The sequence below is a fragment of the Lampetra fluviatilis genome, unplaced genomic scaffold (genome assembly GCF_964198595.1).
Source record: "Lampetra fluviatilis unplaced genomic scaffold, kcLamFluv1.1 SCAFFOLD_269, whole genome shotgun sequence".
NCBI classification, from domain to species: Eukaryota; Metazoa; Chordata; class Hyperoartia; order Petromyzontiformes; family Petromyzontidae; genus Lampetra; species Lampetra fluviatilis.
The window spans coordinates 20,536-37,175 of record NW_027621722.1 but is presented as its reverse complement, the minus strand read 5'-3'; the positions used below and the strand labels follow the sequence as shown (position 1 = coordinate 37,175).

At 46.9% G+C, this 16,640-nt stretch overlaps 1 protein-coding gene across 1 annotated transcript in view; it reads left to right on the top strand.

Moving 5' to 3' along the window:
• Positions 1 to 3,425: 3,425 nt before the first annotated feature.
• LOC144955611 (uncharacterized) overlaps positions 3,426 to 16,640 on the top strand; it is a 29,201-nt gene continuing 15,986 nt past the window's right edge. Inside the window, exon 1 of the mRNA XM_078885787.1 lies at positions 3,426 to 3,762. Within this exon, the coding sequence (XP_078741913.1) occupies positions 3,727 to 3,762 (36 nt within the window). The 5' untranslated portion in view covers positions 3,426 to 3,726. The remainder of the gene's footprint in view (positions 3,763 to 16,640) is intronic.

Genomic DNA, 16,640 nt, shown 5'->3' with positions numbered 1-16,640 from the left:
ATGTCAAGCAGATGACGACACGATATTCTATCATAACGAAAATGTGCTGTACCTGACAGCATAAATTATGTTGATGTTGAGGAGGGGCTGGGTGGGGAGGGTGGGGCTGGGTAGGGCTGGGTGGGGAGGGTGGGGCTGGGTGGGGGGTGGGAGGGGTGGGAAGGGGAGGGTGGGGAGGGGCTGGGTGGGGAGGGGCTGTGTGGGGAGGGTGGGGCTGGGTGGGGAGTGGGAGGGGTGGGGAGGGTGGGGAAGGTGGGGAGGGGCTGGGTGGGGAGGGGCTGGGTGGGGAGGGTGGGGCTGGGTGGGGAGTGGGAGGGGTGGGGAGGGTGGGGAAGGTGGGGAGGGGCTGGGTGGGGAGGTGCGGTGGGGCTGGGTGGGGAGGGGCTGGGTGGGGCTGGGTGGGGAGGGTGGGGAGGGGCTGGGTGGGGAGGGGGGTGGGGCTGGGTGGGGAGGGTTGGGCTGGATGGGGAGGGTGGGGAGGGGCTGGGTGGGGCTGGGTGGGGAGGGGTGGGGCTGGGTGGGGAGGGGAGGGTGGGGCTGGATGGAAAGGGTGGGGAGGGGCTGGGTGGGGAGGAGGGTGGGGCTGGGTGGGGAGGGGAGGGTGGGGCTGGGTGGGGAGGGGAGGGTGTGGAGGGGCTGGGTGGGGAGGGTGGGGCTCGATGGGGAGGGTGGGGAGGGGCTGGGTGGGGCTGGGTGGGGAGGGTGGGGAGGGGCTGGGTGGGGAGGGGGGGTGGGGCTGGGTGGGGAGGGTTGGGCTGGATGGGGAGGGTGGGGAGGGGCTGGGTGGGGCTGGGTGGGGAGGGGTGGGGCTGGGTGGGGAGGGGAGGGTGGGGCTGGATGGAAAGGGTGGGGAGGGGCTGGGTGGGGAGGAGGGTGGGGCTGGGTGGGGAGGGGAGGGTGGGGCTGGGTGGGGAGGGGAGGGTGTGGAGGGGCTGGGTGGGGAGGGTGGTGAGGGGCTGGGTGGGGAGGGGAGGGTGTGGAGGGGCTGGGTGGGGAGGGTGGGGCTCGATGGGGAGGGTGGGGAGGGGCTGGGTGGGGCTGGGTGGGGAGGGGCTGGTCACCCCGTGGTGCCCTTATAAAACTCAACGTTTAACCTACTCACGCCGGCTTGTGCCCGCCCTCACAGTCGGCCATATTTGCGGAATACACCACGCCGCCGTTGTTGACCCTGCAGGCCATTGACCGAGCAACCCAACGTGTTCCTACCAGCTCCCTCCGCAGGACAATGTGTTTATAAAGTAAACAATTATTTCAAGTAAGCGTTGATGTGTTGGTAGCAGGAGCCGCTAGTTAAACCGAAGTTGTGAATAAATCCGTTGTTTAAAAAAAAAAACTTTTTTAAAGGAGTTTTTTTTGTTCATTTTATTTTCTTCCGACTCATTTACGCGACTTTAGCGAAAGATTCAAGTCGAGATTTAATTTATTCCGTTGCTACAAATTATGTTAATGTTTCATCATTAACATAATTTATTCTGTTGTGACAGGCTTATCAGGCCATCCCTGGACGCTGATTGGCTTACCTCAGCATTAACATAATTTATTCTGTCCCAGACAGCATCAGACAGCCCCTCGACGCTGATTGGCTGCCCTCATCATTAACATAATTTATTCTCTCCCAGACAGCATCAGACAGCCCCTCGACGCTGATTGGCTTACCTCATCATTAACATAATTTATTCTCTCCCAGACAGCATCAGACAGCCCCTCGACGCTGATTGGCTTACCTCAGCATTAACATAATTTATTCTGTCCCAGACAACATTATCAGGTCGCCCCTCGATGCTGATTGGCTGCCCCTCAACATTAACATAATTCTAGATTTGAAGCTTTCGTGACTGCAAGGATTCATATTCTAAGGTTTTTTCGGTAAAGTCACGTAGGTAAAAAAGAAAAATTAATTAAAGTAAAATAAAATAAAAATCACGACGTAATTTAAATTTTTTACCTACGTGATTTTACCGAAAAAAACCTAAGAATAGCATTAACATAATTTATTCTTTCGCAGACCACATTCTTTGGCCGCCACTCGACGCTGATTGGCTCCACTCAACATTAACATCATTTATTTTGGCGCGAACGCCATTGTTAAACCGCCACTCCACGCTGATTGGCTCCACTCATTCAACATTAACATAATTTATTCTGGCGCGAACGCCATTGTTAAACCGCCACTCCACGCTGATTGGCTCCACTGACTCAACATTAACATAATTTATTCTCGCGCGAACGCCATTGTTAAACCGCCACTCCACGCTGATTGGCTCCACTCATTCAACATTAACATAATTTATTCTGGCGCGAACGCCATTGTTAAACCGCCACTCGACGCTGATTGGCTCCACTCATTCAACATTAACATAATTTATTCTGGCGCGAACGCCATTGTTAAACCGCCACTCGACGCTGATTGGCTCCACTGACTCAACATTAACATAATTTATTTTGGCGCGAACGCCATTGTTAAACCGCCACTCGACGCTCATTGGCTTCACTCACTCAACATTAACATAATTTATTCTGCTGCGGACTCATTGTTAGTCCGCTTCTCGACGCTGATTGGCTTCTCTAAAATTAACATAATTTATTCCGCCGGCGCGCGCGCTATCCAAATGAGGGGGATGGGGGTTTGTGAGAGCATAGGATGTGAGTGGGGGGGGGAGATTGTCATAGAAGGGGGCGGGGGGGATTAGTCAGAAGTGGGCGGGGCTTGAGCGTGAGCGAGTGCGGTGATTGGTTGTTGAGGGGGAGCGGAGATTCGCCAGAAGTGGGGGGGGGGTTAGTCAGAAGTGGGCGGGGCTTGAGCGTGAGCGAGCGCGGTGATTGGCTGCGAGGGTCCGTTGGGAAGGGGCCTGGGTGTGAATGAGGGGGGGCAGCTTAGAAGCGAACAAGGGTGGGGGGTGGAGATTATCCGAAAGAAGGCGGGGCTTAACCGAAAGAAGGCGGGGCTTACGCGTAAGTAGGCGGGGACTGAGCTTGAGCGAGTGCGGTGATTGGCTGCGAGGGTCCGTTGGGCGGAGCCTGTTGGTGTGAGGGGGGGGCAGCGCGGGAAAACGCATCGAAGCGAACAAGGGTGGGGGGTAGAGATTACCCGAAAGAAGGCGGGGTTAACCAAAAAAGGCGGAGCTTACGCGTAAGTAGGCGGGGCTTGAGCGTGAGCGAGCGCGGTGATTGGCTGCGAGGGCCCGTTGGGCGGAGCCTGGGTGTGAATGGGGGGGGGCAGCTTAGAAGCGAACAAGGGGGCGGGAGGGTGGAGATTACCCGAAAGAAGGCGGTGCTTAACCAAAAGAAGGCGGGGCTTACGCGTAAGTAGGCGGGGATTGAGCTTGAGCGAGTGCGGTGATTGGCTGCGAGGGTCCGTTGGGCGGAGCCTGTTGGTGTAGGCTCCTCCCCTTCCCCTGGGGTTTGGTTTGCTTCCCGCTCGCCCATTCGCTTCTCTTTACAAAGGAAGACGCCGCGTGTTTCTGTGGCCGCATCTCATCTCGCCTCCTTCATTCTTCGTAGAAGATTTAAAAACTTAACAAACTTAAACAATAAATTCAGCAGCAGCAGCAACCAGCAGTCGAGGCAAAAACGCGTTAATTTCGTAGGGTCGATAGCGAAGCGATCAGATTTGCGAACACTTAACAACACAGAGAAAGAGACAGAAATCGTCGTCTTTTCTTAAGACTTTATTAAAATAAAAGCGCCACACACCCACGCGTCGACTAACACTTACTTAGGTGAACCATGGCAGACACGGTTGTTGACGCGAGCCCAAAGAAGGTGAGGATTGTATTGTTTTAATAAGTTGTGGTTTGTTTGTTGGTAACAAACCCTCGTGGTTTGTTTGTGTGTGTGCTTGCTATTGTTTGTGTTTTGTCTTTTTTTAATGAGGGAGTTTTTGGCGCGTATTGTTGTCTCGGAATAGCCGCAATAAAAAGCACAATGGGTTAAGGGCAGAAAGAAAATTAATCTTATAAAAATAAAATTTATATTGATGTTATTGTGGTTGTTGGTAAGTGGTTGTTGTGTTCGTGAGGAGAATTTGTCGCTCATTGTTGAGTCTCCACCAATCAACGCTACGGCTGAGGTAAAACATTCTTTATTAAACACAATTAGTCTTTAAAGATGTTGATTTTTTTATTGTTTTAATTGTTTCGTTGTAACATCGCCCACGTGGTGGTGGTGGCGCTAATTGTTGCGTTGTGCGTGAGGAGAATTCACGCGTTCTTTTCTCTTACCTCGGTTACTGCTGAGGTAAAAAAAACCTAAATAATCTTATAAATATAATGTTTCTTTTAATAATAGTTGGTGATTTTTAATTGTTGATACATTGGCCACGTGGTGGTGGTGCTAATTGTTGCGTTGTGAGGGGAATTCGCGCGCGTTCTTTTATCTTACCTCGGTAAAAAAAACCTAAATAATCTTTAAAATATTATGTTTATTTTAATAATTGCTTATTTTAATTGTTGATACAACCCACGTGGTGGTGGCTGCGTTAATTGTTGCGTTGTGAGGGGAATTTCCGCGTTCTTTTCTCTTACCTCGGTAAAAAAATCCTAAATAATCTTTAAAATATTTTGTTTATTTTAATAATTGCTTATTTTAATTGTTGCTGATACAACCCGCGTGTTGGTGATGATAATTTTTCGTTGCGTGAGGGATAATTTGACAGCTCCATTGTTCTGTAATCGTTCGACCACCGAGAAAAAACAGAAAATAATCAACAAAATAAAATCTTTAAATCGTTTAATTATTTAAATGTTGTTGTAGAAAAAACCTCGCTTTGTTGTAGTTGCGGTTTGTTAATTGCGTCGTGAACGTGAGGGAGAAAAATTGGCGCGCATTGTTCGATTTTCGATACGTCTGAGGTAAAATAAAAAAACAAAAACCCCCTTTTTAAATCATCTTCAATAGATTTTGTTGTTGATTTGGATGCCCATGTTGTAACAAAAACCCCGCGTGATGATTGCGGGTTGCCTGATTTGTCGTGAGCGAGAGAAATTGGCGCGTTTTGTTATCGAGACCACCCCCACACACACAGCCACTTGAATCGTCTGAGGTAAAAAGAAAAAAAAACTACAAAAATTAATTAAATTTATTTGTGTTGGTGGGCCACCCTTTAACCGGGGGGGGGGGGGCTGTGTGTGTATCGTTAAAATGTTTAATTCGTTAATTTAACGATTTTAAACGTTTCGAAACCACCACATTTAGTTGCAAAGCGCGGGAGAAATGAGAAAGGGGTGAGAGAAAAAAAGACTTGAGCAGTCAAAATGGCGAGGCGCCAGCGACACAACAACAACAGAGAGAAAAAACGCCGCTTTTAAAACAACCATCGCAATAAAACGACGACGATTTACACGAAAACCACACGCGCGCTAAGCCGAACATGCAAAATAGAGGGGGGGCAGGGACGACGCTTGCTGCTGCTGCGTTTAATTAATCGTCGAGTTTTTGTTGAATGATGGGGGGGGGGCAGTGTTGGTGTTTAAAATAAAATAATGAATGGAAAGGGGAGAGGGGGGGTGGTCTTTGTGACCACGCGGTTAGTGGTGGTGGAGGTGCGCGTGCGTGCGGCTTTCGATAATTGGCGAAAAAAGAATCGATAAATTAACGACGAACTGAGGTAAATGTTTTGTAAAATGGTTAAGTTTACCTCAAAACTGTCGATTATTTTAGTGAATTTAGTTCAATAGCCTCGATAATGACGTTCGCGCGCTGTGTACGCGCTGAATTAGCTGCTGCTGATGTTGGACGCGTTCTCAAACGTCGAACGTTAGTAGGAATAGCGTGGCACGCGCTTTAGATCTATTTATAAAATGCGTAACTTTATTTGTATAGAATAAGTTTGTCGATAATGTTGCAAGGTGGGTGTGTGGGGAGGGGCTTTGGCCAACCAGTGGAATACATTAAAGCTGTTAACTTTGTGTGTGGGGGGGTTGTTTTTGGGGTCGAATTTAAAGTTTTAAAATCGTCTACTTTTAACAACGACGATCACACAAAGTAGGTGGTTGGAGGAGGAGGGGAGGGAGAATGGAGTTAATGAATTAGTTTATTTTAAAATAATATTCTCAACTTTGTTTTGTTTGAGGTGGTGGGGTGAAAAACGTGGTGGGCAAATAAACAAAAGATGAGCGGAGAAGAACTTTAAAAATAAACAAAAAAACATTCCCATTGTAATGAATTACCACCGCTAAATATATTAATGAAGGTGTTAATTAGTTGGATGTTTTAAGAAAGAAAACCAAAAATAACGCGGATTGTTTAAGAAGTGCTCACCCAAAAATGTCATTCTCTGCCCACCCATTGTCCTGAACAAAAGAACCCCTTAAGAATGAATTTACATTTAACTTTTTATTTAAACCCGGGGGGGGGTGGGGAGATTCACCAGAGAATTATAATCTAAAACTAAATCTAGTTAATTAACATTTAACTTATTATTATTGAAATCCAGAGGGGGGGGGGGGGAGGGGGCTTTTAAGAATTAATCTCAAACAAATTTAGTTTTGTAACATTTTACTTATTTAAACCCAGAGGGAAAGCCCCCTAAGAATTGATAATCTCAAACTTAATCTAGTTTATTAACATTAAACTTGTTATTTAAACCCAAGAGAGAGCCCCCCCTAAGATTTATAATCTAAAATTAATATAATTTATGAAAATATAACTTAATTAAACCCAAGAGACAGAGCAGTACTCTTAAGCCATTAAAATCTAAACCATATCTACTTTATTAACATTATTTAAACCCAAGGGAGAAACTCCCCCTAAGAATTCTAATCTCAAACTAAATCTTAATTTATTAAAATCTAACTTCTTAATTAAACCCAGGGGAGAGATGCCCCCTAAGATTTCTAATCTCAAACTAAATGTAGTTTATTAAAATCTAACTTCTTAATTAAACCCAGGGGAGAGATGCCCCCTAAGAATTCTAATCTCAAACTAAATCTAATTTATTAAAATCTAACTTCTTAAACCCAAGGGAGAAACTCCCCACTAAGATTTCTAATCTCAAACTAAATGTAAATTATTAAAATCTAACTTCTTAAACCCAAGGGAGAAACTCCCCACTAAGAATTCTAATCTCAAACTAAATCTAATTTATTAAAATCTAACTTCCTAATTAAACCCAAGGGAGAGATGCCCCCTAAGAATTCTAATCAAACTAAATGTAATTTATTAAAATCTAACTTCTTAAACCCAAGGGAGAGATGCCCCCTAAGAATTCTAATCTCAAACTAAATCTAATTTATTAAAATCTAACTTCTTAAACCCAAGGGAGAAACTACCCACTAAGAATTCTAATCTCAAACTGAATCTAATTTATTAAAATCTAACTTCTTAATTAAACCCAGGGGAGAAACTCCCCACTAAGAATTCTTATCTCAAACTAAATGCAATTTATGAAAATCTAACTTCTTAAACCCAAGGGAGAGATGCCCCCTAAGATTTCTAAATCTAATTTATGAAAATCTAACTTCTTAAACCCAAGGGAGAGATGCCCCCTAAGATTTCTAAATCTAATTTATTAAAATCTAACTTCTTAAACCCAAGGGAGAGATGCCCCCTAAGATTTCTAAATCTAATTTATTAAAATCTAACTTCTTAAACCCAAGGGAGAAACTCCCCCTAAGAGTTCTAATCTCAAACTAAATCTAATTTATTAAAATCTAACTTCTTAAACCCAAGGGAGAGGAGAGCGATTATAATCTCAAACCAAATCTTATTCCGTTCGGAAGTAATCGAGTTGCAAGGATGACCTATGATGCAACTTAAACTCTTAAGATTTCTAATCTTTAATTCGATAAGGGGGGGAAACAATCTTGGCCACGATGTGAAATAATGTTGAAATGTTGTTATCACCTCGCTATAATTTTCTTAAATCAAATAAATAAATGTTAAAAGTTACTAAATAGTCGAATGCACTACCCCAAGCACACTGCTCCAGGGTTTATTCCACTAAATTTATTTTGGATTGTCGATAAATCTATCGATTATGGCGATGGGACCTTCGGTTATAATAGTAATCGATTAATGAAGTCTAAACGTGCGTTTAATGTAATCCAGCATGTTCCATTTGTATGGTATGTATTGTACAATACACACTGTACCACACAATGTATTATTTTCTATACATTGTATGCTACACTGCATTGTATATTTTACATTGTAAACTGCACAATGTATTGTATACAATCTAATTTACATTGTAAGCTACACAATGTATTAAAGATTGTATCCTACACGATGCAGTCGATGCAATACTTTGCAGACTATGCAATGGATGATTTACATAATACATTACACACTTTAGCATTCTGTTATAATTGTAAGGTTCTATCACGAGTTAGAACAATAGTGGAGTGATGGCCAAGATACCTTAAATCGTGTTGGTGGGCTAAAGAATGGATAACCACCCCCCCTAAAAAAACAATCTTTTACAGTCTTCTTGGTTCTTTCGGTAAAGTCACGTAGAAGGGAAGTAATAAAATAATAACAATAAAATAATTCCCTGCAGTCACGAAAGCTTTAAATCGAAATTTGTGAGAATTATTTTATTATGTTTCATTTTTATTATTTTATTATTTCCCTTCTACGTGATGACTTTACCGAAAGAACCAAGAAGATGAATCCCTGCAGTCACGAAAGCTTTAAATCGAAAAACAACATTAGTTAAATATTTAATACGATAATATTATTTCATTACATTATATTATATTCTTGTATTATAATATTATTTCATTATATTATTTTCTTGTATTATAATATTATTTTATTATGTTTTATTTTTATTCTTTTATTAGTTCCCTTCTACGTGATGACTTTACCGAAAGAACCAAGAAGATGAATCCCTGCAGTCACGAAAGAAGCTTTACATCGAAAAATCTTTTAGAGAGTGGTTAGCGGTGGATGAGTAGGCCAAATATTCGCTGCTGTCGCGGCCTGTAGTGGCGAGGTCTGAGACGGACAGAGGCCACTAGCTCTATTGTTGTTTGGCATGGCGGGAAAACGATAGTGGGAACCACGTGGCCGACCACGTGGTTGATGGTGGTGGTGGTGGTGATCGGTGGTGATGGTTGTGGGGTGGATAAAGTTGGTACTAAATAGTTTGTAATGTAGTAGTGGTGGTGGTGATGGAGTGGTGATTATGATTTTAGAAACACTCATTTATAATTGTAGTTCTTGTTAACTAGACTGCCTCAGAGGAGTAGTGGTGGTTGTGGGGTGGATAAAGTTGGTACTAAATAGTTTGTAATGTACCACAGTAGTGGTGATGGGGTTGGTGATTGTGATTTTAGAAACACTAATTTATAATTGTAGTTCGTGTTAACTAGACTGCCTCAGAGGAGTAGTGGTGGTTGTGGGGTGGATAAAGTTGGTACTAAATAGTTTGTAATGTACCACAGTAGTGGTGATGGGGTTGGTGATTGTGATTTTAGAAACACTAATTTATAATTGTAGTTCGTGTTAACTAGACTGTTTCAAAGGAGTCGTGGTTAGGTGGTGGTGGTTGTGGGGTGGATAAAGTTGGTACTAAATAGTTTGAAAATGTACCACAGTAGTGGTGGTGGTGATGGGGTTGGTGATTATGATTTTAGAAACACTAATTTATAATTGTAATTCTTGTTAACTAGACTGCCTCAGAGGGGTGGTGGTGTTTGTGGGGTGGATAAAGTTGGTACTAAATAGTTTGTAATGTACCACAGTAGTGGTGATGGTGATGGAGTGGTGATTATGATTTTCGAAACACTAATTTATAATTGTAATTCTTGTTAACTAGACTGTTTCAAAGGAGTAGTGGTTAGGTGGTGGTGCTTGTGGGGTGGATAAAGTTGGTACTAAATAGTTTGTAATGTACCACAGGAGTATTGGCAGTGGTGGTGATGGTTATTATGATTTTGGAAACTTAATTTAGAAGTATAACTATGGGTAAGAAATAGATTACTGTTGTGAGGAGTGGTGCCACAATGCTGTGGTGATGGTGTGGTGGATAAACTAGGTACTACATAGTTTGTAATGCACCTAACATACAATAGTAGTGACAGTGATGATGATGGTCATGGAGTAGTTATTATTTATGCTTTTGAAAATGCTCATTAATAATTGTAATGATCTTTAACTACACTGCTTCAGAGTAGCAGTGGTGGTCGATAAACGTGGTACTACATAGTTTGTAATATACCACAGTAGTGATGGTCATTGGGGGGTGGTTATGATTTTGAAAACTAATTTAAAATCATAAGCTGTATACAGCAGTGGGGCAGTGTTTTGGTGGTGGTTGTTTGATGGATGAAACGCCAACCCTTAAATCAACTACTTAGTTTGTAATATACCTACATCGATGGGAGTGGTGCAATGGGATGTGGAAATCCTGAATCCATCCAGCAGTGGATTGACCACGGTTCTTAAGCTGAACTGTTTAATTTGTTTTACTTTACCAGGTTTAAGACTCAGCCAGCCAGCCACCGCGACTGAGCTTGTGTGAGTCTTTTTCAGAAGTGACCTGGACATCACACGATAGCATCCTAACAACGACGTAGCTGATATCAACATCGTCGTCTGTGTGGGAGTCTATGGGTTTGTGTGGTGAGTGTGTGGTGTCTGTCTGGTGAGTGTGTGTGGTGTCTGTGTGAGAGTCTATGGGTCTCTGTGGTGAGTGTGTGGGTCTCTGTGGTGAGTGTGTGGTGTCTGTGGGGAGTGGTTGTGTGGTGAGTGTGTGGGTCTGTGAGAGTCTATGGGTCTCTGTGGTGAGTGTGTGGGTCTGTGTGGGAGTCTATGGGTCTCTGGTGATTGTGTGGGTCTGTGTGGGAGTCTATGGGTCTTTGTGGTGAGTGTGGGTCTGTGGTGAGTGTGTGGTGTCTGTGGGGAGTGTGTGGGTCTGTGTGAGAGTTTATGGGTCTCTGTGGTGAGTGTGTAGTGTATGTGTGGGGAGTGGTTATGTGTGGTTGGTGTGTGTGTGTGTGGGTCTGTGTGAGAGTCTATAGGTCTGTGTGGTGAGTGTGTGTCTGTGTGAGAGTCTATGGGTCTCTGTGGTGAGTGTGGGAGTCTATGGTTCTCTGTGCTGAGTGTGTGGTGTTTGTGTGGGGAGTGGTTATGTGTGGTGAGTGTGTGTGGGTCTGTGTGGGAGTCTATGGGTCTCTGTGGTGAGTGTGTGGTGAATGTGTGGGTCTGTGTGAGAGTGTGTGGTGAGTGTGGGTTTGTGTGGTGAGGTCTATGTGAGGAGTCTATGGCTCTGTCTGGGTATCTGTGTGAGGTGGGTCTGTGGGGGTCTCTGTGGTCAGTCCGTGGCTGTGTGATGAGTCTATGACCGTCATGAGTCTGACTGTGTGTGGTCAGTCCGTGGCCCTGTGTGATGAGTCTGAACGTCATGAGTCTATGGCTCTGTGCATGTGGTCAGTCGATGTCTCTGTTGAGTCTGTTTCTGTGTGTGGTGTGTCGATGTCTCTGTGTTGAGTCTGTCTCTGTGTGTGGTGTGTCGATGTCTCTGTGTTGAGTCTGTCTCTGTGTGTGGTGAGTCGATGTCTCTGTGTTGAGTCTGTCTCTGTGTGTGGTGAGTCGATGTCTCTGTTGAGTCTGTCTCTGTGTGTGGCGAGTCGATGTCTCTGTGTTGAGTCTGTCTCTGTGTGTGGTGAGTCGATGTCTCTGTGTTGAGTCTGTCTCTGTGTGTGGTGTGTCGATGTCTCTGTGTTGAGTCTGTCTCTGTGTGTGGTGAGTCTATGGCTCTGTGTTGAGTCTGTCTCTGTGTGTGGTGTGTCGATGTCTCTGTTGAGTCTGTCTCTGTGTGTGATGAGTCTATGGCTCTGTGTTGAGTCTGTCTCTCTGTGTGTGGTGAGTCGATGTCTCTGTGTTGAGTCTGTCTCTCTGTGTGTGGTGAGTCGATGTCTCTGTGTTGAGTCTGTCTCTGTGTGTTGAGTCTGTCTCTGTGTGTTGAGTCTGTCTCTGTGTGTGATCAGTCGATGTCTCTGTGAGTCTATCTGTGTGTGTGGTGAGTCGATGTCTCTGTGAGTCTGTCTCTGTGTGTGATCAGTCGATGTCTCCGTGAGTCTGTCTCTGTGTGTGGGTGAGTCTATGGCTCTCAAATGAATGGGCTACTACTGCCTGCAGTGCCCATATCCGACCGCTAGTGGGTCTCGCTGTTCACCACGTGTGCCGTTGCTACCACGCTGTTCGCCACACAAAGAACGGGGAGGCTTGCACGCTCTCTGTGACTCCCTTTGTTCCTGCACCGGTGATGATGAGGGGGGAGGGGTTCGCGCCGCAGTTCGCGCTAAGAACCAGACTAAGGCTCCCATAGGGTTCAGTGTTGGAGACTCACAGTGCCAGACTAAGGCTCCCATAGGGTTCTGTGTGAGAGACTCAGAGCCAGACTAAGGCTCCCATAGGGTTCTGTGTGAGAGACTCACAGAGCCAGACTAAGGCTCCCATAGGGTTCAGTGTTTGAGGCTCACAGAGCCAGACTAAGGCTCCCATAGCGTTCAGTGTTTGAGACTCACAGAGCCAGACTAAGGCTCCCATAGGGCTCAGTGTTAGAGGCTCATAGAGCCAGACTAAGGCTCCCATTGGGCTCAATGTTTAAGGCTCACAGAGCCAGACTAAGGCTCCCATTGGGTTCAGTGTTAGAGGCTCATAGAGCCAGACTAAGGCTCCCATTGGGTTCAGTGTTGGAGGCTCACAGAGCCAGACTAAGGCTCCCATAGGGTTCAGTGTTGGAGGCTCACAGAGCCAGGCTAAGGCTCCCATAGGGTTCAGTGTTGGAGGCTCATAGAGCCAGGCTAAGGCTCCCATAGGGTTCAGTGTTGGAGGCTCACAGAGCCAGGCTAAGGCTCCCATAGGGTTCAGTGTTAGAGGTTCACAGAGCCAGACTAAGGCTCCCATAGGGTTCTGTGTGAGAGACTCACAGAGCCAGACTAAGGCTCCCATAGGGTTCAGTGTTTAAGGCTCACAGAGCCAGACTAAGGCTCCCATAGGGTTCAGTGTTGGAGACTCACAGAACCAGACTAAGGCTCCCATAGGGTTAAGTGTTAGAGACTCACAGAGCCAGACTAATGCTCCCATAGGGTTCAGTGTTGGAGACTCACAGAGCCAGACTAAGGCTCCCATAGGGTTCAGTGTTAGATACTCACAGAGCCAGACTAAGGCTCCCATAGCGTTCGGTGTTAGAGACTCACAGAGCCAGACTAAGGCTCCCATTGGGCTCAGTGCTGTATGTGGAGTCTGCATGTCTCTTTCCCTGTGGAGATGTTAACTACCTCGCGCGGTATACAGGCGGTGATGGGTTCCATCTCGACCCTGACGATGCCTGCTGTATATGTGGAGTCTGCATGTCTCTCTCCCTGTGGAGATATACAGGAGGTCGTGGGTTCTACCCTGAAGATGGTTGGCTGGGTGAGTCTGGACAAATAGTTGGGTTAGTCTTGGATGCAAAGCGGAGGTTTGGAACAACTTTTGGTAGGGTTCTGTGTATGCATTGGTTGACTACCAGCGTGCATCACCAGGTGTTATAGGTTGTGGCGAGTGCAGCTGCAGTCATCGTACTGCTCTCACATCTGTGCTGGTCGGCCTTTAACTCAGACCGACTGGTGTGGGGAAGTAAAATAGCGCTCATCCAGCAGTGGATTGACACGGAGAGACCCGTAGACTCACCACACAGAGACCCACAGACTCACCACACAGACTCACCACACAGAGACCCACAGAATCACCACACAGACCCACAGACTCACCACACAGAGACCCACAGAATCACCACACAGACCCACAGACTCACCACACAGAGACCCACAGACTCACCACGCAGAGACCCACAGACTCACCACGCAGAGACCCACAGAATCACCACACAGACCCACAGACTCACCACGCAGAGACCCACAGAATCACCACGCAGACCCACAGACTCACCACGCAGAGACCCACAGAATCACCACGCAGACCCACAGACTCACCACACAGAGACCCACAGACTCACCACACAGAGACCCACAGACTCACCATGCAGAGACCCATAGACTCACCACACAGAGACCCACAGACTCACCACACAGAGACCCACAGACTCACCACGCAGAGACCCACAGAATCACCACACAGACCCACAGACTCACCACACAGAGACCCACAGACTCACCACACAGAGACCCACAGACTCACCACACAGAGACCCACAGACTCACCACACAGAGACCCACAGACTCACCACACAGAGACCCACAGACTCATCACACAGACTCACCACACAGAGACCAACAGACTCACCACACAGACTCACCACACAGAGACCCATAGACTCATCACACAGACTCACCACACAGAGACCCACAGACTCACCACACAGACTCACCACACAGAGACCCACAGACTCACCACACAGAGACCCACAGACTCACCACACAGAGACCCACAGACTCCCCACACAGAGACCCACAGACTCACCACACAGAGACCCACAGACTCACCACACAGAGACCCACAGACTCACCACACAGAGACCCACAGACTCACCACACAGAGACCCATAGACTCACCACACAGAGACCCATAGACTCGTCACACAGAGACCCACAGACTCCCCACACAGAGACCTACAGACTCACCACACACCCACAGACTCACCACACACACCCACAGACTCACCACACACACCCACAGACTCACCACACACACCCACAGACTCACAACACAGAGACCTACAGACTCATCACACAGACTCATCACACAGACTCACCACACAGACTCACCACACAGACTCACTACACAGACCCACATCGTGGCTGTAACTGGATGCGTGCAGGACAAAGGGAATCGAAAATTCAACGACAAAATCGACCCCCTATAATCGCCACGTGTAGAGGAATCGCCAGCTGCCCTGCCGAGTCTAGGGCACCCCCCCCCCGATTCGATTTAATCGATCCGCGTATATCTATCGACTACCACGCGGGCAGGAATCGATTTGGTGTGTCCCGATGTGGAATTCTAGATTTGAAGCTTTGGTGACTGCAGGGATTCATATTCTTAGGTTGTTTCGGTAAAGTCACCAGGTAGGTAAAAAATTAAAATTAATAAAATAAGATAAAAATAACAATCACGACGTTTCGATTGCAACACAAGCAATCATCATCATCAGGCATAAATGAAATGGCAACAAAAAATTCTAACCAAAAAACTATAGACAGACATATAAGCAGACAGATATCACCAAGATGCACAGAGAGAGTGACACAGGTACAGAGAAGGGAGATCTTCTATGTGGAGTGGCCTTAAATAGGCAGAGGGGGCGGGGGCAGAGAGATGGAGGGGGTTAGAGAAAAAATAAACATGTCAATGAGTGCGGAAAACGCGTAGTAAAGTAAGCAAATTTGAACATTAGGAGAGAGGGAGAAAGAACACACTCAATTAAGTAACCTAGCAAAATATCGAAACGTTATGTAATACAACACAGAGAGTCAGTCAACACACAATTAACGCATAGCCTGGTCGATTACGTATTTCAAAGATTGCTAAGTTAGAATTTAAGTGTGAAAATTCCAAAGAAAGACAGCGCCCTCTGGCGGCTTTGCGCGAGTACTGATTAGATGGAATCGGTATCGATGCGAATCTTAGCCGGGGGTCAGTCCACCCCAAAGGTCGCAAACGGGTTTTGATTCCTTACCCGTACCCGGCCACACCAGGGTCGCAAACGGGTACCCGTACCCGGCCGGGTACTCACCCAGCCACTCACCCAGTCACTCACCCAGCCACTCACCCAGCCACCCAGTCACCCAGCCACTCACCCAGCCACTCACCCAGCCACTCACCCAGCCACTCACCCAGCCACTCACCCAGCCACTCACCCAGCCACTCACCCAACCACTCACCCGGGTACCCGATTGCGACCTCTGGGATGAAGCCATGTTGCAGGCGCGGGTGAGTAGATTCGAATTGTGAGAAGAGACAAGACGTTGGGAAATGACTCAGGGCTTACCCGTACCCGGCCGCATCAGGGTCGCAAACGGCTACCCGTACCTGTATGGGTAGCCGGGTATCGGGTAGGGTACGGGTATCGGGTACCCGGTTGCGACCTCTGGTTCACCCTGCAGCTTGTGAGGGCATTGTTTTAGTGGCTGTGTGAGGTCATGTTAGTTGGCTGTGTCAGATCATGTTAGTGGCCGTGTGAGGTCATCACTGACGGTGATTATCAGAACTCGTCATGGGACCCTCCCCTAGGTAGACTCGGCCTCAAAATGAGTGCCTGGTGTAGTGAACATCGCCACTGGGGGAGAGACAAAGGCGGCCGGGCGTGGTGCTGGCCGCCCCCCCCCCCCCCCCAATGTGTGCATGGCGCTGCTACTCGCTCACAGCACTTGCCCCCCCGGCAATCTGTTGAGGCTCCACTGCGTGAGGTGGAGGGGGGGAGGGTTTCTTGGATTCGTGATGGTGTTGTAGGGGAGTGGTGGTGTTGTAGGGGAGTGGTGGTGGTGTTGTAGGGGAGTGGTGGTGGTGTTGTAGGGGAGTGGTGGTGTTGTAGGGGAGTGGTGGTGGTGGTGTTGTAGGGGAGTGGTGTTGTAGGGTGGTGGTGTTGTAGGGGAGTGGTGTTGTAGAGTGGTGGTGTTGTAGGGTGGTGGTGGTGTTGTAGGGGGGAGTGGCGGTGGTGTTGTAGGGGAGTGGTGGTGGTGTTGTAGGGG